At 46.9% G+C, this 26,721-nt stretch overlaps 1 protein-coding gene across 2 annotated transcripts in view; it reads left to right on the top strand.

The window, feature by feature from the left end:
* The window catches only part of SRF (serum response factor), a 42,964-nt gene extending 18,987 nt beyond the window's left edge, over positions 1 to 23,977 (top strand). The window contains exons 3-7 of one of the 2 annotated variants that reach the window (XM_063918748.1): positions 4,806 to 5,034; positions 5,268 to 5,378; positions 5,453 to 5,635; positions 19,755 to 19,831; positions 21,079 to 23,977. In XM_063918748.1, coding sequence (XP_063774818.1) covers positions 4,806 to 5,034; positions 5,268 to 5,378; positions 5,453 to 5,635; positions 19,755 to 19,831; positions 21,079 to 21,171 — 693 coding nt within the window. In that variant the 3' untranslated portion in view covers positions 21,172 to 23,977. Of the gene's footprint in view, positions 1 to 4,805; positions 5,035 to 5,264; positions 5,379 to 5,452; positions 5,636 to 19,754; positions 19,832 to 21,078 lie in introns of both variants that reach the window. The other variant, XM_063918747.1, reaches the window with a different exon arrangement.
* Positions 23,978 to 26,721: the final 2,744 nt, after the last annotated feature.

The raw sequence follows: 26,721 nt of genomic DNA, 5'->3' as shown, positions 1-26,721 counted from the left end.
TTGGTTGGCATTTGGGTAACTAAGGCGCTCATGGTATGGATAACAGAGCTCAAGTCTGCCCTACATGACGATCACCTTATACTTCTCGCTGATCAAATCTGGGAAGCTGCTGACTATCTATGTACAGCTTCTACTGACGTCTGTCAGCTCACTTCTCGCCTTTCATCGTCGCTAGTTACAGCACGACGAGCACTCTGGCTCCGCTCTTGGCAAGCGGAGGCGGAGGTCAAACGGGGTATAGAGGCGTTACCTTACGGTGGCGAGAAATTGTTTGGTCCTGAATTGGACAAATGGATTGCTGAGGCCACGGGAGGTAAGTCGGTTTTCTTGCCATTGCCTCCAACTGTACCTAGACGGAAATACTCGGGCCCGGCGTTCAAATCCTTTCGGCCTAAGCCCTTTCGAGGCCGTGGTAGAGGACCAGCCACGCCCGGTAGACTAGGTCGGGGGCGTGGTTTCCAACAAACCAACGCCAGTCGTCAAGACGCTAAGGTCACCGACAAGCCAGTGGCAGGACTGACTCCCAGCCCATCTTGGATCTCCAATTGTGGGAGCACGCCTTCAGACGTTCCATTTGGCGTGGTTCCAGACGTCCACAGATGGGTGGATCCGCAATTTAGTGTTAAAAGGTTACAAAATAGAGTTCGACTGTCTCTCGCCACTGCGGTTTTTCAAGACAGGACTGCCTGTGTCAGACGACAAAAGGGCGGTTCTGCAAATTGCCATTCAGTCTCTGCTGGAGTCAGCAGTGTTGATTCCGGTCCCTGTACAACAACGAGGTCAGGGTTATTATTCCAGTCTGTTTGTGGTACCAAAGCCGGATTCAAGATGGAATCTCTGCGCTCAGTAATTGCAGGTTTAGAGCCGCAGGAATTCATGATTGCGCTGGATCTCAAGGATGCGTACTTACACATTCCGATTTGGCCACCTCATAAGAGGTTCTTGCGGTTTGCCATACTGCACAACCATTACCAGTTTCAGGCTCTACCGTTTGGCCTCTCGTCAGCGCCTCGGGTATTCACCAAAGTTATGTCTGTGATGATAGCTCATCTCAGATCACTGGGCGTGATTATAGTTCCGTACTTGGACGATCTGCTCATCAAAGCTCCGTCTCAACAGATGCTCCTCCAACAGGTGTTGCTGACGTACAGTGTACTAGTTCAGCACGGTTGGATTGTCAACTTCAAGAAATCGCATCTAATTCCGTCTCAACGACTTCAATTCCTGGGCATGATTCTCGATACGGTAAATTAAAGACTTTACCTACCGGAACAGAAGGTACAGATTATTCGTCATCTGGTACAATTAGTGCTCAAGCCACGCACCGTCTCGGTACATTTGTGCATTCGCCTCTTAGGCACAATGGTGGTGGCATTCGAAGCACTTCAGTTCGGAAGATTTCACTCACGTCCTTTTCAACTGGATGTGCTCGCACAGTGGTCGGGCTCGCATCTGCAGATTCACCAGAGGGTGAAGTTGTCTCTGCTTTGGTGGCTCAAGGTACACAATCTAACCGCAGGAAAACGGTTCGGTTCCTGGAATTGGATAATTCTAACAACAGACGCGAGTCTCAGAGGTTGGGGAGCTGTAGTTCAAAATTGTCAGCTCCAAGGTCTCTGGGCGGATCACGAAAGATTGCGGTCTATAAATGTCCTGGAACTCCGAGCAATTTACAATGCGCTACGACAAGCAGTGCACATGCTTCAGTCGCAGACTGTCCAGGTGCAGGCAGACAACGCGACGGCGGTCGCGTACGTCAACAAACAAGGAGGAATGAGAAGCCGCATGGCCATGCGGGGAGTAGCTCGAATCCTCAATTGGGCCAAGAATCACCACGTGATATTGTCGGCAGTGTTCATTCCGGGAATGGACAACTGGGAGGCGGATTATCTCAGCCGTCGGGATTTTCATCCAGAGAATGGGCATTAAATCCAGAGGTGTTTCACAGGTTGGTCCAGAGGTGGGGTTACCCTCAAGTGGACCTGATGGCTTCTCGCCACAATCACCAAACGCCCCAGTATGTGTCCAGGACGCGAGATCCAAAGGCAGTCGCGTGGCCGTACAGCCTCGTGTATCTGTTTCCACCGTTTCCGCTGCTCCCTCTGTTGCTAAAACGGATCAAAAGAGTCCGTCATAGTAGTGGCGCCTCATTGGCCCCGGAGAGCTTGGTACTCGGATCTCCGCGGACTACTCGCAGATGATCCTTGGCCGATCCCACTACGTCCGGACCTGTTACAACAGGGTCCGTTCCTTTACCCCGATTTAGCGCGACTGCGTTTGACGGGGTGGCTGTTGAGACCGCACTCTTAAGAAGAGAGGGCATTCCAGAATCGGTTATACCAACCATGTTACGAGCTAGGAAGCCGGTTACGGGCGCTCATTATTACAGAATTTGGCGTGCCTATTTAGGTTGGTGTGAAGCTCGGAAGTTTCCGACTTCATCTTTCAAGTTATCCCGTCTTTTGTTATTTCTACAGACGGGTTTAGATGGCGGACTGCGTTTATCTACGCTAAAGGTGCAGGTATCTGCTTTGTCTATTTACTTTCAAAGACGATTGGCTCTATTGCGGTCTGTACACACTTCTGCAAGGTGTACTCAGAGTACAGCCTCCATTCATGCCACCTACAGCGCCATGGGACTTGAATCTGGTTTTAGATTTCTTACAGTCTTCATATTTTGAACCCTTACAACAAGTGGATATTAAGTTTCTCACTTGGAAAACCATTTTTCTACTGGCCTTAGCTTCGGCAAGGCGTGCTTCAGATTTGGGTGCCTTGTCATGCAAGCCACCGTATTTGGTGTTTCATGATGACAGAGCGGAACTTCGGACGAATCCCGCTTTCTTACCAAAGGTAGTGTCATCTTTTCACATCAATCAACCAATAGTAGTTCCTGTGTTAACAGCACATTCTGGAACTCTGGATGTGGTACGTGCATTACGCGTTTATGTATCCCGAACGTCTACAGTTCGTAAGACGGACACTTTGTTTGTTCTCTCTGATGCTGCCAAGATGGGTTAGCCAGCTTCTAAGCAGACCTTATCCAGATGGATAAAACTGACCATACGTCAGGCTTACCTTCATGCTAGGTTACAGCCGCCTACATCAGTAACAGCTCATTCCACACGTTCTGTGGGAACTTCATGGGCAGCTGGTCGTGGAGCTTCTACGACGCAGCTTTGCCGTGCGGCTACATGGTCTTCAGTGCACACGTTTGTGCGCTTTTACAAGTTTGATAACGTTTGCGGCATCGGCATCTAGCTTTGGCCGCCTAGTGTTACAGGTGCCAAACAGCTCTCCCGCCCACGGGGGAAGCTTTGGTACGTCCCAAGAGTACTCCAGTGACCCCTAGTGGATGAAAAAGAAAATAGGATTTTGGTACTTACCAGGTAAATCCTTATCTTTAAATCCATAGTGGGCACTGGACGCCCACCCAAAGCAGTTTTACCTGGTTTGCGGTAAGTTCAGGGGATCTTACGGTAACACATTCTCACCGACTGGTTCAAGTTTCAATTTCTATCGGTTATTGTGCCAACTGTTTAGTTGTCAGTCACGTTATGTGTCAACTTTTATTGTTGTCCGTTCTGTTATATGTAATTCTCCATTGTCAACCTCTCTATCGCTCCTGTTCAGCTCAGTAAAAAACACTGAGGTACTCTGGGATATGGAGGGGAGGAGTTCTAAATTTGAATGTTCAGTGCCCTGTTCCTGCGGAAACCGTCCATATCCCAAGAGTACTCCAGTGCCCCCTATGGATTCAAAGAAAAGGATTTACCTGGTAAGTACCAAAATCCTATTTTCTGAGTAAGAATACCAGTCTAATAACTGTCATGTGTAGTAATATATTTTGGATATGATTGCTATGTCTGAATTTTCCTGTGTCGGCCTTATTAATGTCTGATATATGTCCTGTCTGTCTTTTAACTATCTATGTTAGCGCTGTCTGTCTCTTAAATATCTATGTATTCGTTATCAGTGTTTTCTTTAGGTCGGTCTAATTGTGTCATAAATGCCCTGTCGGTCTTTTAGTGTGTCGGTCTAATGTCTGAATGTTGACATTTCGGTCTTTTTATTTGTCTTTGAATGCGCTGTCGGCCTATTAACTGTCTGTATGTGCTGTCTGTCTCTTAAATGTCTATGTAATCTTTGTCTGTTATGTTTGTATCAGTCTAATTGTCTCATAAATGCCCTGTCTGTCTTATAGGTGTCTATGTATTAAATGTCTGTCTTTACCAATGTCTGTCCAATTTGTAACTGAAGGATAAATGTCTGACTTGTTTTTGTCTGTGTATACGCTGTCGGTCTTTTTGTATGTCTGTTTAATTACATTGTCTAGCTTATCACTGTCTAACTATGATTAATGTCTAACTATTATTTGACGGGAAACCTCCAGTGTCTGACAAGCACTGTCGGACTAATGAATGTCGGTAAAATGACAATAGGACCGCTATACCACACCCGTTATGCCGGCACTTGGGATCCAGTTTGTGAAGAAATTGTGTCGAAATTGCATTTTCTACATAATTGTATGGGGGGGGGGGGGGGGGAGAACAACCACTTGATTGATAGGCCCCTTAGATCTGTTTCTTCACAATTCCTTGTGTAAATAATTGTACATTGCACCTTTAAACCTTTTTTACTCAGATGGTGCTTTTAGTGTTAGATTTTCCACCATTGCTTGACAGGTCTACAGATTCTCTTAGATTGAGGCTATTCTAAGCCCTTGTGTGTAGAAGAGATGGATTTTAAAAAGACAGGTGGTGGTCTTCAGAAGCTGAGTCTTTGTATCTATCTGATTTGCCTAGGACTCTCTAAAGCCGGCATTCACCGTCTCCAACCTTCCCGGCACCTGCAGCATACAAACCGCTCCTACCACATCCACCTCAATGCAAGTTTCAAGTGGGCACTCCTTCCCCATCACCAACTACCTGGCACCTGTCACCAGTGCCAACGGAACCGTTCTCAAGACCGAGGGCAGCATCATGAGTTCTGGGGGCCTAATGCAGCTCCCAACTGGCTTCACCTTGATGTCTGGTAAGCAGATCTATAAAGCAAGGCCCCTCTTTCTACTGTCCGGCTGGAGCTCTTCTCTATTCATGGTGGATATGAGTACCTTAGAACTACCTGGTGAATCTTTGGGTGAAACCCTGAGAGAATATATAACACTTCTCTAATTATATATTCTGTTAGACCATCATTCTAACCCTTGAGTAACTGGGGAAAGTAGGTACTTCCCTTATAAGTTAACATGCCTTGTTTGCCAGCAGGTGGAGCTGTAGCTCAGCAAGTCCAGGCCATCCAAGTTCACCCAGCTAACCAGACATCCCCGTCCAGTGACAGCAGCTCAGAGCTGACCCAGACTTCTTCTAGTGGGACAGGTAGGTGCAGCTCAGGAGAAGGCTTTCTGGGTGCTAATGCTGGTCTCTAATGTACTGTCCCTTTCTTCCATTAGTGACGCTCCCCGCTGCTATCATGACCTCCTCTGTGCCCACGACAGTGAGCGGTCACATGATGTATTCCAGCCCACATGCCGTCATGTATGCTCCCTCTCAGGGTTTGACAGATGGGAGCCTGGCGGTACTCAATGCCTTTTCCTCGGGTACCCCGATGCAGGTGTCCCACTCCCAGGAACAGGGTGAGTCTTGTATGGTTATAATGTAATACAAAATAAGTACCATCAAACAGACCACAACCTACATACACAAATCTTGAAGAAGAATTTAATATGGTCCATACAATTAAAAAAAATTTTTTATTGCTTTAAATATACATTTTAGTAGGACTGTTTTAAAAAAAAAAAATGAACCAGCCCGGTGTTTTATGGTGTGGCCTAGATTAGATGTGAAGCGGTGTACGGTGGTTGCAGCAGTGAGGTGTAATGAGCGGTATTGCCCGTAAGCTGACACAACAGGTGCTGGAAAGTTTGGTTTGTTTGGGTTTAAATGTTTGAACTGGCGACATGCTCCAGTGCCACAAACACTACATTACTAGTATGGCGGGAGGGGGGGGTCTTGCAAGAAATTTCACCTAAAGCAAAGAAGATTCACCCACCTCAACAACTCCTCCTCTGCATGCCACCAACCAAAGGGAGTAATAGTGTTTGATTTCCCCTTTCTGCGTTATATTGGCACTATTATAGTGCAGTGGTTATGATATACAAATATCCTCACTACACCTGTTTTATCATGTCGGCAAAAAGGAGCAGTACATAAACCTATTCTGGAGCAGCGTCTTCAGTACTCCTTCTTAGGAAAGGTCACCCCAAATACAAATAAGACTCTCTGCTGCCTTGTGACACTGAGGCAAAAACGGTGTTTATCGACTGGTGGTAGTGCTGACCTGGTGCTACCTTCCTGGGCTAGATCAACAGGCAAGCCCATTGTGGAGTTGCATCAACTTGACAATCTTCCCTGGGTTTACTTTGACAGTTCCCCCCCCCCCTTTGTGCCCAGAGTCTGGTTAAATCTGTTCAGTGATTGTTTCTGTCTATGCAGAGGATTGTAGAATCTTCTATGAGGTCAAGCACCAATGCTTTGCGTCCTTCCAGTCCTGGGAGAACTCTGACCTTTTCAGATGCAGGAATATGGGGCTTCAGATTCTAGACAATGAATTGGTGGTCTATTGACTGTTGTAAGTCACACCTTCAAAATTTAGTATACAGTTGGCAAAGGGTTTCCTGAAGAGTCCTGGTTTGTCTGCCCTCAATTAATAAACCACAAGGGCAAGGTGTGGGCCATACCTTGTAAGAGAATAAAGGTCTAATTTAGGCCTGGAAAGGGACTGCCTGGTGGATACAGTATTGGTTCCTTGGCATGTCTTGCTTGTTCACCTATTCCGTATTAGCCACCCATTTTGGTTAACGTATGAGCAATAAGCGACCCTCCAGTACTGTGGGACTACACATGGCAGCATGACCTGTCACACTTCCTATCAGGACATGCTGAGACTGTGGCAGGCTGTGCCGGGGTGCGTAGATTAACAGCTGGAGGGCTGCTTATTGCTCACATCGTCTAATTGAAGACCTTCTAAGCCAAGGCCTCTTCCTTCATAAAGGTTTACACTAGTGACGTAGCGGGATACGTTTATGTGACTGGCAGTCAGGAGACTGCTGGTCACAATACAGACGATGGGATCCCGGCATCTGACGATCCCGTCGGTCAGCATGCCGACCAACCGGGACTATTCCCACTCGTGGGTGTTGACACCCATAGAGTGGGAATAGAACCTGTAGCGAATCACCGAGCCCCCAAAGTGCTTTGTTTCGCTAAATGTTTCTTGGGTAGTATGCGTAAAAATAAGATTTTACTTACCGGTAAATCTATTTCTCGTAGTCCGTAGAGGATGCTGGGACTCCGTAAGGACCATGGGGAATAGACTGGCTCCGCAGGAGATAGGGCACTTTAAGAAAGCTTTGGACTCTGGGTGTGCACTGGCTCCTCCCTCTATGCCCCTCCTCCAGACCTCAGTTAGGGAAACTGTGCCCAGAGGAGACGGACAGTACGAGGAAGGATTTTTGTAAATCGAAGGGCGAGATTCATACCAGCCACACCAATCACACCGTATAACTTGTGATAAACTTACCCAGTTAACAGTATGAACAACATAGCCACGGTTCCACCGAAAAACTATAACATAACCCTTATGTAAGCAATAACTATATACAAGTCTTGCAGAAGAAGTCCGCACTTGGGACGGGCGCCCAGCATCCTCTACGGACTACGAGAAATAGATTTACCGGTAAGTAAAATCTTATATAACGTCCTTGAGGATGCTTGGACTCCGTAAGGACCATGGGGATTATACCAAAGCTCCCAAACGGGCGGGAGAGTGCGTATGACTCTGCAGCACCGATTGAGCAAACAGGAGGTCCTCCTCAGCCAAGGTATCAAACTTATAGAACTTTGCAAAGGTGTTTGTCCCCGACCAAGTAGCTGCTCAACACAACTGTAGTGCCGAGACCCCTCGGGCAGCTAGTGGAATGGGCCTAAACCGATTTCGGTAACGGCAATCCTGCCGTAGAATGAACCAGCTGAATTGTGTTACAGATCCAGCGAGCAATAGTCTGCTTTGAAGCAGGAGCGCCAGCCTTGTTGGCCGCATACAGAACGAACAAAGCTTCAGTCTTCCTGATTCTAGCCGTTCTGGTCACCTAAATCTTCAAAGCCCTGACTACATCCAGGGACTCGGAATCCTCCAAGTCCCATGTAGCCACAGGCACGACAATAGGTTGGTTCGCATGAAAAGATGAGACCACTTTTGGCAGAAAGTGAGGGCGAGTCCAACTCTGCCCTCTCCATGTGAAAAACCAAGTATGGGCTTTTATGTGATAAAGCCGCCAATTCGGAAACACGTCTTGCCGAAGCTAACTCCAACAACATGACCACTTTCCACGTGAGGTATTTCAACTCCACAGTTTTGAGTGGTTCAAACCAAGGTGACTTGAGGAAACGTAACACCACGTTAAGATCCCAAGGCGCCACCGGAGGCACAAAGGGAGGCTGAATATGCAGCACTCCCTTCACAAAGGTCTGTACTTCAGGAATAGAGGCCAATTCTCTTTGAAAGAAAATGGATAAGGCTGAAATCTGGACCTTTATGGACCCTAATTTTAGGCCCAAAGTCACTCCTGTTTGAAGGAAGTGAAGTAGACGGCCCAAATGGAACTCCTCCGTAGGAGCTGCTCTGGCCTCACACCAAGAAACCTATTTCCGCCATATACGGTGATAATGTTTTAACGTCACGTCTTTCCTGGTCTTGATCAGGGTAGGAATGACTTCCTCCGGAATCCCTTTTTCCGCTAGGATCCGGCGTTCAACAGCCATGCCGTCAAACGCAGCTGCGGTAAGTCTTGGAACAGACAGGGCCCCTGCCGCAGCAGGTCCTGCCTTAGAGGAAGAGGCCACTGATCCCCTGCGAGCAACTCTTGCAGCTTCGGATACCAAGTCCTCCGTGGCCAATCCGGAACAATGAGTATTGTTCTGACCCTGCTTCTTCGTATTATTCTCAACACCTTGGGTATGAGAGGAAGAGGAGGAAACACATAGACCGATCTGAACACCCAAGGTGTCACCAGAGCGTCTACCGCTACCGCCTGAGGGTCCCTTGACCTGGCGCAATACCGCTTTAGCTTTTTGTTGAGACTGGATGCCATCATGTCGATTTGAGGCAGTCCCCAACAATCCGTGATCTGTGCGAAGACTTCTTGATTAAGTCCCCACTTTCCCGGATGCAGGTCGTGCCTGCTGAGGAAGTCCGCCTCCCAGTTGTCCACCCCCTGGATGAACACCGCTGACAGCGCGCTTACATGGCCTTCCGCCCAGCGTAGAATCCTGGTCGCTTCTGCCATGGCCATTCTGCTCCTTGTTCCGCCTTGGCGGTTTATATGAGCCACTGCCGTGACCTTGTCTGATTGAATCAGAACCGGTTTTCTCCGAAGCAATTCCTCCGCTTGGCGCAGGGCGTTGTATATGGCCCTCAACTCCAGGACGTTGATGTGGAGACAAGACTCTAGGCTTGACCAGAGACCTTGGAAATTTCTTCCCAGTGTCACTGCTTCCCAGCCTCGGAGGCTTGCGTCCGTGGTCACCAGGACCCAGTCCTGAATGCCGAACCTGCGACCTTCTAGTAGGTGAGCACTGTTCAGCCACCACAGGAGAGATACCCTGGTCCTGGGAGACAGGGTGATCCTTTGATGCATTTGTAAATGGGACCCGGACCACTTGTCCAAGAGGTCCCATTGAAAAGTCCTCGCATGGAACCTGCCGAAAGGGATGGCCTCGTAGGAAGCCACCATCTTTCCCAGGACCTGCGTGCAATGATGCACTGAAATAATTTTTGGTTTTATTAGGTTCCTGACCATGGCTATAAGTTCCTGAACCTTTTCGATCGGAAGAAAAACCTTTTTCTGGTCTGTGTCTAGAATCAGCCCCAAAAAGGTCAGACGCGTTGTAGGGATTAGCTGGGACTTCGGTATATTGAGAATCCAGCCGTGTATCTGCAACGTCTTCATGGACAGAGACACGCTGTCCAGCAACCTCTCCCGAGATCTCGGCCTTATGAGGAGATCGTCCAAGTATGGGATAATTGTGACCCCCTGCCTGCGTAGGAGCACCATCATTTCCGCCATTACCTTGGTGAAAATTCTCGGGGCCGTGGAAAGCCCAAACGGCAACGTCTGAAATTGGTAGTGACAGTCCTGCACTGCAAATCTCAGGAACGCCTGATGCGGGGGGAATATCGGAACATGAAGGTAAGCATCCTTTATGTCCAGGGACATAAATGACCGCCCTGAGTGATTCCATTTTGAACTTGAACCTCTTCAAGTACAGGTTCAGAGATTTCAGGTTTAAAATGGGTCTGACTGAACCGTCCGGTTTCGGGACCACAAACAGGGTTGCGTAATATCCCTCTCCTTGCTGGAGATGAGGAACTGTGACAATCACCTGTTGAATATACAATTTTTGGATTGCTGCCAACACTAGCTCCCTCTCTTGACGGGGAAGCTGGCAGAGCCGATTTGAAAAATCGGCGAGGAGGCAAGTCTTCGAATTCCAGCCTGTATCCCTGAGAAACAATCTATTGCCCAGGGATCCACCTGCGAGTGAACCCAGACGTGGCTGAAAAATCGAAGACGAGCCCCCACCAGATCTGCCTCCCCTCGGAAAGCCCCAGCGTCATGCGGTGGACTTTGCAGACTCAGGGAAGGACTTCTGCTCTTGGGAACTAGCTGAGTGCAGCTTTTTCCCCCTGCCTTTCCCTCTGGCAACAAAGGATGATCCACGTACCTTCTTGTTTTTTATTGGAACGAAAGGACTGTATTTGATAATGAGGTGCCTTTTTTGTATGCTGCGGGGGGACATAAGGTAAGAAATTTGACTTACCAGCCGTAACCGTAGAGACAAGATCCGAGAGGCCGTCTCCAAACAACTCCACCCCTTTGTAAGGCAAGGACTCCATATGCTGCTTTGAATCGGCATCTCCCGTCCACTGTCGGGTCCACAAGAGCCGCCTAGCAGAAATAGACATAGCATTTATTCTGGAGCTTAATAAACAAATGTCTCTGAGCATCCCTCATATACAAGGCAGCATCTCTGATATGCTCTATGGTCATTTGAATGGCGTCCCTATCTAAGGTGTCAATTTCCGTAGATAAGGAATCTGCCCATGCCACAACCGCACTACAAACCCAGGCCGACGCCATAGCCGGTCGAGCAATAGTACCGGAATGATTGTAAATGTGCTTTAAGGTAATTTCCTGCCTGCGATCAGCAGGTTCCTTGAGGGAAGCCGTATCCTGAGAAGGCAGTGCCACCTTTTTGGACAAACGTGTCAGCGCCTTGTCAACTTTTGGCGAAGATTCCCAGCGTATCCTATCAGTTTGTTGAAAAGGATACGCCATGAGAATCCTTTTGGGAACTTGTGGTCTCCTATCCGGAGATTCCCAAGCCTTTTCGCACAAGTCACTTAATTCAAATGAGGATGGAAAAGTGACTTCAGGCCTTTTCCCTTTATACATGTGTACCCTCGTGTCAGGGACAGGGGGTTCCTCAGTAATATGCAAAACCTCTTTAATGGCAATAATCATGTACCGTATACCCTTAGCCACCTTTGGCTGTAATTTTGCATCTTCATAGTCGACACTAGAGTCAGTATCTGTGTCGTCGATCTGGGATATGGTGTGCTTCTGAGACCCCAAAGGACCTGGCGCCCCAGGGACAGGCATGGACTGGCTACCTGACTGATCCCTAGCTTCTGCCTTGTCTAATCTTTTATGCAATAGATTGACATTTGCATTCAAGACATTCAGCATATCCACCCATTCCGGTGTCTGCGTTGCCGACGGCGACCTGACATTCAAGCACTCCCCCTCCACATTAAGCGAGCCTTCCTCGTCAAACATGTCTTCACACACACACACACACACACACACACACACACACACACACACACACACACACACACACACACACACACACACACACACACACACACAGGGAACCCCTTTCCTGAAGACTGTATCCCTGTCAAGGCCCTTTGGAGAGACGGAGAGAGAGTATGCCAGCACACACCCCAGCGCAATAACCCTGGAGACCAACACAAAATGTTTTTCCCCAGCAGCGCTGTATAATATGTAAACCGCCAATTATGTGTCCCCCCTCTCTTTTAAGCACCCTTTCACCGTGTGTAAGCAGGGGAGAGTCCGGGGAGCTTCCTCTCAGCAGTGCTGTGGAGAGAAAATGGCGCTGGTGAGTGCTGAGGGAGAAGCCCCGCCCCCTCGGCGGCGGGCTTCTGTCCCGTTCAAACTTAGTAAAATATGGCGGGGGCTCTTTTATAAACATGTACAGAGCCCACCTGTACACGTATATAGTCTTTTTGCCATGCAGAGGTTTATATTGCTGCCCAGGGCCCCCCCCCCCCCCTGCACCCTTACAGTGACCCGGAGTATGTGAGGTGTATCGGAGCAATGACGCACAGCTGCAGTGCTGTGCGTTACCTCAGTGAAGCTGAAAGCTTCTGCCGCCTGACTACTTCTGTCTTCTGTACGTCTAGCTCTGTGAGGAGAACGGCGGCGGTGGCTCCGGGGGTGGACGCCAGTAAGAACCTGTGTTCACCCCCTCTGGAGCTAATGGTGTCCAGTAGCCGAGGAAGCAGAGCCTATCTTTGACAAGAAGGTCTGCTCCTCTCTCCTCAGTCCCTCGATGCAGGGAACCTGTTGCCAGCAGTGCTCCCTGTGAAAAAGTAGTAAAAGGTAGAAGAAAAAAAAAAAATCCAAACAAAAATGCTTCTAGGCAGAGAACTCTGGAGAGCTCTCTGCAGTGCACCCATCTTGCTCTGGGCACAGTGTAAAACTGAGGTTTGGAGGAGGGGCATAGAGGGAGGAGCCAGTGCACACCCAGAGTCCAAAGCTTTCTTAAAGTGCCCTATCTCCTGCGGAGCCTGTCTATTCCCCATAGTACTTACGGAGTCCCAGCATCCTCAAGGACGTTAGAGAAATCAATGATGAAAACAAATCCATAGTACTTCCATATAGATTTGAAAACTTATATCTTGACCTCCTTTTTAAAGTTATCGTTCATTTGAGGTCTTACCAGACAGTGGATTGAGGCTCAATTCCCCAGAAGTAGAAGTTAAAACTTTGTCTTTGTCATAAGACTGTCAGTGGTTTCTTATGTGGGTTCAGAAACTTGGTTTAACAGTGTCTGCCCTTGCATCCTAAGGTAGTGTCACGATACCAGGACATAGCTTTTCCTCAGATTATAGTGGGCTGATTGCTAAACACAGGAGATCTTTTAGGCAGTGTCCAGGGGTTACATTTTGCATCTTACTAGAACTGCTAGTCTCCTGAAGACAGTCTCCTAGTGCAGAGTCCAATGAGAGTTTGAACTTCAACCAAATGTCTTCATGATGGAATACCTTTTCTCTAACGTCCTAAGTGGATGCTGGGGACTCCGTCAGGACCATGGGGTTTAGCGGCTCCGCAGGAGACGGGGCACAATAATAAAAGCTTTAGGATCAGGTGGTGTGCACTGGCTCCTCCCCCTATGACCCTCCTCCAAGCCTCAGTTAGATTTTTGTGCCCGGCCGAGAAGGGTGCAATCTAGGTGGCTCTCCTGAGCTGCTTAGAATAAAAGTTTAAGTTAGGTTTCTTATTTTCAGTGAGTCCTGCTGGCAACAGGCTCACTGCTACGAGGGACTTGGGGGAGAGAAGTAAACTCACCTGCGTGCAGGATGGATTTGCTTCTTAGGCTACTGGACACCATTAGCTCCAGAGGGAGTCGGAACACAGGTCTCACCCTGGGGTTCGTCCCGGAGCCGTGCCGCCGACCCCCCTTGCAGATGCCGAAGTTGAAGAGGTCCAGAAACAGGCGGCAGAAGACTTTCAGTCTTCATAAGGTAGCGCACAGCACTGCAGCTGTGCGCCATTGTTGTCAGCACACTTCATACCAGCGGTCACTGAGGGTGCAGGGCGCTGGGGGGGGCGCCCTGGGCAGCAATGTATTATACCTTTTTTATGGCTAAAATACATCACATATAGCCCTTGAGGCTATATGGATGTATTTAACCCCTGCCAGATCTCACAAACTCCGGGAGAAGAGCCCGCCGTTTTAGGGGGCGGGGCCTATTCTCCTCAGCACACAGCGCCATTTTCCTGCTCAGCTCTGCTGTGAGGAAGGCTCCCAGGCTCTTCCCTGCACTGCACTACAGAAACAGGGTTAAAACAGAGAGGGGGGGCACTTATTTGGCGATATGATTACATATGTGAAAATGCTATAAGGGAAAACACTTGTATAAGGGGTTGTCCCTGTATAATTATAGCGTTTTTGGTGTATGCTGGCAAACTCTCCCTCTGTCTCCCCAAAGGGCTAGTGGGGTCCTGTCCTCTATCAGAGCATTCCCTGTGTGTGTGCTGTGTCGGTACGTGTGTGTCGACATGTAGGAGGACGATGTTGGTGAGGAGGCGGAGCAAATTGCCTGTATTGGTGATGTCACTCTCTAGGGAGTCGACACCGGAATGGATGGCTTATTTAGGAATTACGTGATAATGTCAACACGATGCAAGGTCGGTTGACGACATGAGACGGCCGGCAAACAAATTAGTACCTGTCCAGGCGTCTCAGACACCGTCAGGGGCTTGTAAAAACGCCCATTTACCTCAGTTGGTCGACACAGACACGGACACTGACTTCAGTGTCGACGGTGAAGAAACAAACGTATTTTCCTTTAGGGCCACACGTTACATGTTAAGGGCAATGAAGGAGGTGTTACATATTTCTGATACTACAAGTACCACAAATAAGGGTATTATGTAGGGTGGGAATAATCTACTTGTAGTTTTTCCTGAATCAGATAAATTAAAGTGTGTGATGATACGTGGGTTTCCCCCGATAGAAAATTATTGGAGGTATACCCTTTCCCGCCAGAAGTGAGGGCGAGTTGGGAAACACACCTTTGGGTGGATAAGGCGCTCACACGCTTATAAAAACAAGTGGCGTTACCGTCTCCAGATACGGCCGCCCTCAAAGAGCCAGCTGATAGGAAGCTGAAGAATATCCTAAAAAGTATATACACACATACTGGTGTTATACTACGACCAGCAATCGCCTCAGCCTGGATGTGCAGCGCTGGGGGGGCTTGGTCGGATTTCCTGACTGAAAATATTGATACCCTTGACAGGAACAATATTTTATTGACTATAGAGCATTTTAAGGATGCATTTCTATATATGCGAGATGCGCAGAGGGATATTTGCATTCTGGCATCAAGAGTAGATGTGATGTCCATATCTGCCAGACGATGTTTATAGATACGACAGTGGTCAGGTGATGCAGATTCCAGACGGCACATGGAAGTATTGCCGTATAAAGGGGCGGTCCATCGGACCTGGTGGCCATGGCAACAGCTGGAAAATCCACTTTTGTTACCCCAAGTCACATCTCGGCAGAAAAGGACACAGTCTTTTCAGTCTCAGTCCTTTCGTACCCATAAAGGCAGGCGGGCAAAAGGCCAGTCATATCTGCCCAGGGTTAGAGGAAAGGGAAGAAGACTGCAGCAGGCAGCCCATTCCCAGGGACAGAAGTCCTCCACAGCTTCTGCCAAGTCCGCAGCATGACGCTGGGGCCATACAAGCGGACTCAGGTGCGGTGGGGGGTCATCTCAAGAGTTTCAGCACGCAGTGGGCTCACTCGCAAGTGGACTCCTGGATCCTACACGTAGTATCCCAGGTGTACATTGGAAATTCGAGACGTCTTCCCCTCACAAGTTCCTGAAGTCTGCTTTACCAACGTCTCCCTCCGACAGGGAGGCAGTATTGGGAAAAAATTCACAGGCTGTATTCCCAGCAGGTGATAATCAAAGTACCCCTCCTACAACAAGGGAAGGGGTATTATTCCACACTATATTGTGGTACTGAAGCCAAACGGCTCGGTGAGATCTAAAAGATTTGAACAATTACATACAAGGGTTCAAATCAAGATGGAGTCACTCAGAGCAGTGATAGCGAACCAGGACGATATGGTGTCACTGGATATCAGGGACGCTTACCTACATGTCCAAATTTTGCCCTTCTCACCAAGGGTATCTCAGGTTCGTGGTACAGAACTGTCACTATCAGTTCAGAAGCTGCCGTTTGGATTGTCCACGGCACCCCGGGTCTTTACCATGGTAATGGCCGAAATGATGATTCTTCCTAAAAGAAATATGGACGCTTTCCTGATAAGGGCAAGGTCCAGAGAACAGTTGGCGGTCGGAGTAGCACTATCTCAAGTAGTTCTACGACAGCACGAGTGGATTCTAAATATTCCAAAATCGCAGCTTTTTCCGACGACACGTCTAATGTTCCTAGGAATGAATCTGGACACAGTCCAGAAAAGGATGTTTTCTCCCGGAGAAGAAGGCCAGGGAGTTATCCGAGCTAGTCAGGAACCTCCTAAAACCAGGAAAAGTATCAGTGCATCATTGCACAAGGCTCCTGTGAAAAATGGTGGTTTCTTACAAAGCGATCCCATTCGGTAGATTTCACGCAAGAACCTTTCAGTGGAATCTGCTGGGAAAATGGTCCGGATCGCATCTTCAGATGCATCAGCGGATAACCCTGTCTCCAAGGACAAGGGTGTTTTCTTCTGCGGTGGCTGCAGAGTGCTCATCTATGAAAGGGCCGCAGATTCGACATTCAGGACTGGGTCCTGGTGACCACGGATGCCAGCCTGAGTGGCTGGGGAGCAGTCACACAAGGAAAAAATTTCCAGGGAGTGTGATCAAGTCTGGAGACTTCTCTCCACATAAATATACTGGAGCTAAGGGCAATTTACAAGGCTCTAAGCTTAGCAAGACCTCTGCTTCAAGGTCAGCCGGTATTGATCCAGTGGGACAACATCACGGCAGTCGCCCACGTAAACAGACAGGGCGGCACATGAAGCAGGAGGGAAATGGCAGAAACTGCAAGGATTCTTCGCTGGGCGAAAAATCATGTGATAACACTCTCAGCAGTGTTAATTCCGGGAGTGGAAAACTGGGAAGCAGACTTCCTCAGCAGGCATAACCTCCACCCGGGAGAGTGGGGACTTCAGCGGGAAGTCTTCCACATGATTGTAAACCGTTGGGAAAAACCAAAGGTGGACATGATGGATGGCGTCCCGCCTGAACAAAAAACTAGACAAATATTGCGCCAGGTCAAGGGACCCTCAGGCAATAGCGGTGGACGCTCTGGTAACACTGTGGGTGTACCAGTCAGGGTATGTGTTCCCTCCTATGCATCTCATACCAAAAGTACTGAGAATCATAAGAAGGAGATGAATAAGAACGATACTCGTGGTTCTGGATGGGTCAAGAAGGACTTGGTACCCGGAACTTCAAGAGATGCTCACGGAAGAACCGTGGCCTCTACCTTTTAAGAAAGGACCTGCTCCAGCAGGGGCCTTGTCTGTTCCAAGACTTACCACTGCTGCGTTTGACGACATGGCAGTTGAACGCCGGATCCTGAAAGGGCATTCCAGATGAAGTCATCCCTACCCTGGTCGAAGCCAGGAAGGATGTAACCGCAAAACATTTTCACCGCATTTGGCGAAAATATGTTGCGTGGTGTGAGGCCAAGAAGGTCCCTACAGAGGAATTCCAACTGGGTCGTTTCCTACATTTCCTGAAAACAGGACTGTCTATGGGCCTAAAATTAGGGTCCATTAAGGTTCAAATTTCGACCCTGTCGAATTTCTTCCAGAAAGAACTGGCTTCAGTGCCTGAAGTTCAGACGTTTGTAAAAGGGGTACTGCATATACAGCCTCCTTTTGTGCCCCCAGTGGCACCTTTGGGATCTCAATGTTGTTTTGAGTTTCCTAAAGTCACATTGGTTTGATCCACTCACCACTGTGGAATTAAAATATTTCACATGGAAGGTGAAGATTCTATTATCCCTGGCTTCAGCCAGGCGTGTGTCAGAATGGGCGGCTTTATCGTATAAAAGCCCTTACTTAATTTTTTATTCTGACAGGGCAGAATTGAGGACTCGTCCATAATTTCTCCTTAAGGTGTTTTCTGTTTTTCACATGAACCAACCTATTGTGGTACCTGCGGCTACTAGGGACTTAGAGGACTCCAAGTTACTTGACGTTGTCAGGGCCCTGAAAATATGTTTCCAGGACGACTGGAGTCAGAAAATCTGACTCGCTGTTTAGCCTGTATGCACCCAACAAGATGGGTGTTCCTGCTTCTAAGCAGACGATTGCTCGCTGGATTTGTAGTACAATTCAGCTTGCACATTCTGTGGCAGGCTTGCCACAGCCAAAATCAGTAAAAGCCCATTCCACAAGGAAGTGGGCTCATCTTGGGCGGCTGCCCGAGGGGTCTCGGCTTTACAACTTTGCCGAGCTGCTACTTGGTCAGGGGCACACCCTGACTGAGGAGGACCTGAAGTTCTCTCATTCGGTGCTGCAGAGTCATCCGCACTCTCCCGCCCGTTTGGGAGCTTTGGTATAATCCCCATGGTCCTGACGGAGTCCCCAGCATCCACTTAGGACGTTAGAGAAAATAAGAATTTACTTACCGATAATTCTATTTCTCGTAGTCCGTAGTGGATGCTGGGCGCCCATCCCAAGTGCGGATTGTCTGCAATACTTGTACATAGTTATTGTTACAAAAATCGGGTTATTCTTGTTGTGAGCCATCTTTTCAGAGGCTCCTTCGTTGTTATCATACTGTTAACTGGGTTCAGATCACAGGTTGTACGGTGTGATTGGTGTGGCTGGTATGAGTCTTACCCGGGATTCAATATCCTTCCTTATTATGCACGCTCGTCCGGGCACAGTATCCTAACTGAGGCTTGGAGGAGGGTCATAGGGGGAGGAGCCAGTGCACACCACCTGATCCTAAAGCTTTTATTATTGTGCCCTGTCTCCTGCGGAGCCGCTAAACCCCATGGTCCTGACGGAGTCCCCAGCATCCACTACGGACTACGAGAAATAGAATTATCGGTAAGTAAATTCTTATTTATTTTTTTTTCTTATTTTTTTTTTAAAGGAGACATACCTAGGAGCATGTGAACGGTCTGTTGCTTCTAATGATTCTGTCACTTGGCCAGTGGGCATGGGGCCTTGGCAAAACGGCAGTCTGTTGCCTGTTCTTCTGTCCAAGCATCTACAAGTTAAATGGTTTTGGGGTCTAAAGCCAATTTTGAATGGGGGTTGAATACAGCAATTTCAGAGTGTTCATTTTGGCGCCGACTTTGGAAACTACCCTTAGTTCTTGTGTGTGTGCTACAAAAAATGTGATCTTTGTACGTTAGTTAAATCTTTTTCTCCAAGTTCATTGTGGGATACTGGACTCTAGTATTATCCTTTTTATTGATGAGAATCGCCCATTGTAACCATGATGACCTCTTGCGTCCCTCTCTCATCCTCTTAAGTTATGTCTTTATCTCCTATATTGGAGTTATGTTGGTAACTTCTGGGGGGGTTTAGAGAGGAGTTCATGGCTTTCTCTTGCAGCCATCTCAATACCTCATGGTTTCAGTGTCCCCCTATGTGCTTTGAGAGATTGTTTCGTTGTAATTGCAAAAATCTATTGGAGTTCAATGTAAAAAAAAAATATATATTTTTTTTTTTTTTTTTTTTTTTTTTAGAAATTCGATTTGGTTCTTAAGTTTGTAACCATGTGACTGGATTCTGATATCCTAGCGATAAAATGTATTATCCTGAACTATGAAGTCACATTTAAGTTCTTTATCTCTTTTTTTTTTTTTTTTTTTTTTTTTTTTTTTTTTATAGGTGGCGTGCAGCAAGTTTTCCTTACAGCACCACCTGGCACTGTCCAAATCCCAGTGTCTGCAGTTCAGCTTCATCAGGTACAGTAAGAGTAATAGCTACAAGGAAAGACTTCTAAGATAAATCACACAATTCAAGTCCCCTTCCCAGGTTCAGTCATAACCTTCTGGTCAGTCATCCAGATTACAGGCCCATTGCAGCCTGTAAGTCCCTTTTTAAACCATGCCAAATAGTCCTCTTGTTTCAGAGTAGCCCTCAGCACGGTTACTAGGGCTCCCCATGATGCATAGCAGGGAAGGATATTATGGTGGTGTTTAAAAATAAATAAAAATAAATTGTAAATCGCATGGAGTAGCTTCAGTGGCTCAATAATAGTAGCAGCAAGAGAGAGAAATATAATCTGGAACACCCACAGCATCCTCTTTAACCTGACCCCAGACTTCAGGCCAGATGGGATTCTGGGGGAAATAATATGAAGTATCTCGGCGCTATGGCACATCCTGAGTCTTTGCTTACCTCGGCGATGCAGGATGTCTTGGCTCTGACAGCTCAGTTGCTAGAGCTGTGTGTTCTTCCATATTCCTGGTTTACACCATTCCTTACCTGTTCAATTACCCCAGTTACTAGTACATGGGTGATTAGCATGGCTTGCTTCAATGTGCATCAGATGACCGTATACAAGGGACAGCCTCTTCTAGGCATTACCCACCTGAAGTCCTTTCCGTTGAGTGATATCGCATTATTCCAAAGTCTCAAGCACTTACTTCTCTCGGACTGTAATTGGGTGCCTCGGCGTACCATGATTGTTGCTTTATTGAACATGCATGTCACTGGGTATGTTACGCTTTTCAAGTCTGTATCACAAGAATTGATCAGTTCTCATAATGATCCATTTTGCCAATATTTTGAGGACCATTATTTCTGCTTTCACTAAGTAGTGGATACAGAACAGGCATAGTCAGATAGAATGATGAATTGTTTATGGAGCAGTACAGGAGTTCCTACTAGTAATGTAAGGAACTACACGGTTACTACAAGGAGAAGGGGGAAACTCTGATCAGACACACGATTTGCAGCACGTGCCTAATAAGCGTCTGTCAAACACCACGTTAAGGAATACTTAGTTGTGAAAGAGGTTTGCCTCCACAACCGGCTAGGGTGGTGAGTGGCGATATTCTGCAGTCAGTTGCTGCAGGAGAAATCTTCCATTTCTGCATGCGATGCTCTCTGACCAATACTGAGAAACCCTAATTTCCTTTCCTAAAGGCCAGGTTTCCACTTGCTACATCTGCCTGTCTTTCTCACCGTACTGTCCTTTCTCCACCAGATGGCAGTCATCGGACAACAGTCCAGCAGCAGTAACTTGACAGAGCTACAAGTCGTTAACCTGGACACATCGCACAACAGCAAGAACGACTGACTGTTTTATGTTGGGGGCTTGAGATGAGGTTCCTTGGAGTGACACATTATAGACTGCACCACTTATTTATTGATGCCTTTTCACCTTTTTTTTTTTTTTTTTCTCCCCCTTTATGGTGTCTGACTTCCATGGGAGATTAGAACCCACCAGGGGATACAGTATGGCTCTGTTCATCGCCGCCAGAGATCATAGCGCTCTTTGTACTTGTAACTCCGAGCCTAGCTTCTGTGGTCTCTCCGTACTGGCACTGGGATCCCACTCCTTGTTCTGCACTGAATGTGACTGTGGGCATGTCATGAGTATCTTGGTGACTGTTGTGATTACGGTTAGAACAAATATTCCCGCTACTCTGTTGGCGGAATTCAGATCTGCCAGGGCCCGCGTCGCTGAGTAGTTTTATTAAGGGAATGAAGAGGAAGGAACTCAAATCCTTTTATTTTTCTATGTGTGAATTCTCAGTATTTATGTAAAAGGGTCAGGTTCTGTAAAGACTCCTGCGTTGGGGATGGGGGGGGGTGATATTTTTATCTGCTTTTATAAAAAGTCTGATTAAGGATCATTTAATCCTTCCCTGCCAGTCCATGCGTTGGCTCATTCTGTCTGATCGTTTAGTCTGCCAGTGAAGGGTTAACTGTAATTTACTTCACTGAGATTATGGCACTACAGGAGTTGCGTTTTAGCACCCATCAGTATTTCAAAGCCTTTCTGATCACGTGTACTGTAATCATAGGACGTTTGTTTATTCAGGGCACGGTTATTAACTGTCTTTATGCCTTGGCTCATCAAAGTATCTTCTAAAGGTGGTTGGCTCCCTCTGGCGTCTGCTGGATCCACAAATCGGTTGGTTATATCCGTAGCAGGAGCACCCACGGTTTCATATCTGGCATACAGTAGGATACCCAAAAACCTGGGTATCGCTTGCTGAGGGCGAGCAGAGTACATAATGTGTACTAAATTTACTCCCGTGTAATTGTTTCTGTCAAACGCTCATGCAGTCGCAGACCATGCTTTCTAGATCACAGAGTAACAATCCGGAGTTTGGTACGTGAACACAGCTGTGTAGTGTGTAAACACAACAAAGAAAATGGTAATGCTCTTAAAATCATGTTTTATGGATCTTTTGCTTGTGACCTTATTGTCCACTTAAAATTATCAGGAAAATCAAGTTTAAATGGCTCCTAAAATCTGTGTAATCTTGGTAATTCAGGGCCTGCATGGTATCTTCATCATCTGTTTTAGGAGTCGTAACCAAATCCAGATTTTGTTAAATACCAGCCTCTAATATGAACATGGAGGAAGGGTTCTGTGTTGTAAAATCCTAACCTGGAACTGTAGTTCCTACAGTTTGTGTCACAATCTGGGTTGAGAGAATTTGGTTAGGCCTCAGAGTACTTGAACTGTAGTAAAACCTTCTAGTGTTCAGTTGTATCATTTGTAATATTAAATTTTTATGGCTGAGGACCTTCCCCCTTCGGGAATGGTCACCTAACAATTGCTGAGATGGAGTGGTCTTGTGCTCAAGGGCCTTCTGTGCCAACTAATAGCAGGGAGCTATTGAGGAAAGACTATCTGTCCAGTGACTCCATGCTTCTGGGTTGGGTTTAGAAAAGCATTCACTTGATCTGAAGGTATCTGGACAGGTATGGACAACCTGTGGAACTGCTCTGAACTGTATGTTCAGTGCCATGCATGATCCACAATATATTGGTTGAGCATGTATCTGGAATAAAGTCCTGCGGACCTCATAGCTGAATGCGATCAGCAGGTTCAATACATTGTAAAGGAAGCACTAAATCTAAAATAAAAGTTGCGTATATAAAAGCTACGGGTTACATTCACAAATGTATGGGACAAAATGTCAATTCTACGCCAGGATTTGATACTTGAGATGTAGTTTGTATGTTCAAACTATTCTTTTATCAGGAAAGAGGCTGCTTGCAGGAAGTGTGTAATTCCTTCCATCCGGTAAATTATAGTTCTGAGTTTTGTGGCTCTGTTAATATAAAGTAGCTTGTAACTTTGGAGTTGTTAATGCACAATTAGTCCAATCTGATCTCAATGGTTGGTTGCTGCAGAAACCTTTTTATCTGCATGTTACGGCCAGAGGGGTCTCCACTGCTGCCGCGGTGACTGTTCCGATGGAGGTGAACGCTGCCTGTGGGTAAAGCTGATATAGCCTTGGCAGTCTTCTTGTTGACTGTTTTTTCTCCCCTAGGTTTCTTCAGTTTAAGAAAAGGGGGTACAGCCTGGGCACCTCACTTTCCCAAGATAGGATTGGGAGTGTTGCCACATCTTGCTCCTGACTGACTTGGTAGGAATAGAGGTGTTGCAGGATAGTGAAGTCCACACCTTTTTACTCTGATCTTCTAGGTTAAGATGCGGGTTAGAGTTGCGGGTTGCAACATATGAAGGGATCGAGCGGTAGGTTTCTATAGCACATGCAGCCTACATCTGAACACCTCCTAACTCAAAGGGGAGCAGCCCCTGACCCCACCAAGAAGGGTCTTGTTATATTGCTGCTGCAAGTTTTCTATGGAGCTCATCTCTGTAGGGAGATGTGATTTTTGTGGGGTGGCTTCACCTATTTCTTCAGCTTTTTCAGTTAATCTGATTTGAACTTTTTTTTTTTTTTTCTTTTGTTGTGCTTGTGTGCATTTTATTTTTAATGAAATTTTCCAGGGTATTTTTCTGGAGAAGTTGTGGAAGTAAAACACAGTACTGTGTACATAACCCATTTTTTTTGTATAAAATTAAACAAAAACACAAAAAAACCCTCAATAAATGTATCATTTTGTGCACACGTTTATTTCGTCTTTGTCCAGTTTTTAGAGCTGTAGGCTGTGCCTCCTATGGATGTTCTATTAGCTTTCAGTTTAGGTCCTAGATCACCCCGGGCTTTCATGACGCTGCCTCTGTCTCAAAGTGTGAATGAAGATCATGCTATTTTGCCATCACTTAAACAACAATAGATGAGTGGGTAACACTTTGTTCCAATACCTGGTCTCTGCAGAGAAAAATATCCAAGATGATAAACCACTAACTGTCGCATGAGTGGTTCAATAAAAATAATTCCCCATCCCCGCTCTACACATAGTAAAAAACATGCCCCCTGAAGTCTATGTAAATCGTGCATAGACCAGGTTGCATCTAGTTAACAAATAAGTGGCTGGGCCTGGTTAAGGGCTTACATATGTTCTGTCTAATATAGAGGTTCCCAAACGTGGTCCCGAAAGCTCCATTTACGGTACAGGTTTTAAGTATAACCACACTTGGCCACAGGTGACTTAATAAGTTGCTCAGTCAATTTGCTTTAACCATCTGTGCTGAGCCATGGATGTACTTCAAACCTGGTAAATGGAATCCAGGGATATATGCCATGGCTGTGTAATTGCTTGACTTTGGAATCAGCCAGGATATCATGACCTCCTGATCTATGTATCAAGAGACAGTTGGGGGGTATAAAATCCTTGCCAAAACACGAGGGCAGAGATGGTTTACAGTATTCTCAGATTTTATGTTCTAGCATAAAGTGGGGTTGCAGGAGTGCAGTCAGAGAAGCTCCGCTTTGAGTTCCTCCCACCCTCAGTCTTCCACTGGTGGTTGCCCCACTTCTGTGCTGTTCCCCCATCTCTTGTGCTGCCCCACTTTGGAGCTCATTACTCCCATCATCAGACTGCCTACCAGAATCCACACCCTCGAACCAACCCTTCAAACTTGCCTATTCTTAAAAGGGGATCCGGTCTCTAGGTCGACACGAGTTTTTCACGCTTTTTTTTTCTTTTGTTTTTTGAACCTTTTCATACTTGGCAGTCCACGTGGACTACGATTGGAACGGTAACCTGTGCCGAGCCATGCGATGGGACACAGTGCACTAATTGGGGTTCCCGGTCACTCTACGAAGAAAACAGCAAAAAAACATAAAAAAAATCATGTTGACCTGTCGACCTAGCTACTATCTATCTTCCATACCACACCCCTTTAAAAGCCTGCTTGTTGGGTACAAGTCTAGTTAATGTTGATTTATTTCTTCAAGATCCATAGGAATCCTTCTAGTATCCATAATAATCTGACCTTGCCCTTTAATCCATTCCTCCAGTCTCCAGCTTGCCTATGCTCTGTATGTAATCATGTTACTGGCGGTTGGCATGCCGACTAATGGACTATTCGCACTCGTGGGTGTCCACGACACCCATAAAGTAAGAACAGAACCTGTGGTGAACCTATTGCAATGTTGATGGGGCCAAGTCTGTATTTCCCGTTTTTGTACAAAGTGGCGCAATAGGACCTTAAACACCTGTTAGGGTGTCAATGAACTCTCTGAGCTGTTGTAGAAAGGGGTAGCAGTTGATTTACTGACAGACAATACAGATGGTCAAATACCGTCATGGTCAAAATTCTGACAGAATACCAACATTTGAAATGGCGGCGTGCGTTTTGAAGGACTTTTTGCCCAAAAATGAACTTGTTCATACTTTACCATCCCAGTGGAACAGGAGGGGGAATAAAATAGTGTGCCGAGCGCAGCGAGGCTCCATGCCCGAAGCATGGTGAGCCATGCGAGGGGACGCGGTACACTTGCACGGTGTCCATGTCGACCTATGTCCACATTGACACAAAAAAAACCCAGAAAAACTCATGTCAGCATTTCAAATGTCTGTATTCTATCGCAATTTTGACCATGTCTGAATAATTTTGACCGTGTCTGTCAGGATTGACAGTCTGTATTGTCTCCGTCGGTAAATCATACTGTACCCGTAGGAAGGAGTGTTGGCTGAGAAGGATGTCTGAGAGTATCCTGGACCTTGATTGGATTTAGAATTGAGAAGCAAAGACCAAACGGAATACTTTAATCTGACCACCTTGTTCATGTCATAATGTCTGATGTAGAGAAGACAGTGATGGTCCTGATACGCGCGCGCGCGCGCACACACACACACACACACACACACACACACACACACACACACACACACACACACCCACCCCCCCCCCCCCCCCCCCCCACCCCTTCCTAGGTGGTCACATAGTGCCTGTATAACACCAGCTCTCTTTAGTAGAGATGTTGTACATCAGGGATGATTTAGATTGCGGTGCTACTCATCTGGTTATGCCAGTACTAGTGCAGGTGATCTATTCCAGTGGTTCTCAACCTCTGTCCTCAAGTACCCCCAACAGTTCATGTTTTCCAGGTCTCCTCACAGGATTGCAAGTGAAATAATTTGCTCTACCTGTGGGCCTTTAATAATGTGTCAGTGAGTAATGACTACACCTGTTCAACTGCTAGGTTACCTGGAAAACAAACATGAACTGTTGGGGGTACTTGAGGACTGAGGTTGAGAACCACTGATCTTTCTCTTACGTCCTAGAGGATGCTGGGGACTCCGTAAGGACCATGGGGTACAGACAGGCTCCGCAGGAGACATGGGTACTATAAAGAACTTTAGAATGGGTGTGTACTGGCTCCTCCCTCAATGCCCCTCCTCCAGACCTCAGTTAGATCCTGTGCCCAGAGGAGACTGGGTGCATTACAGGGGAGCTCTCCTGAGTTTC

Source organism: Pseudophryne corroboree, chromosome 4 (assembly GCF_028390025.1).
Source record: "Pseudophryne corroboree isolate aPseCor3 chromosome 4, aPseCor3.hap2, whole genome shotgun sequence".
Lineage (NCBI taxonomy): Eukaryota > Metazoa > Chordata > Amphibia > Anura > Myobatrachidae > Pseudophryne > Pseudophryne corroboree.
This window is presented reverse-complemented; position numbering and strand designations above follow the sequence as displayed.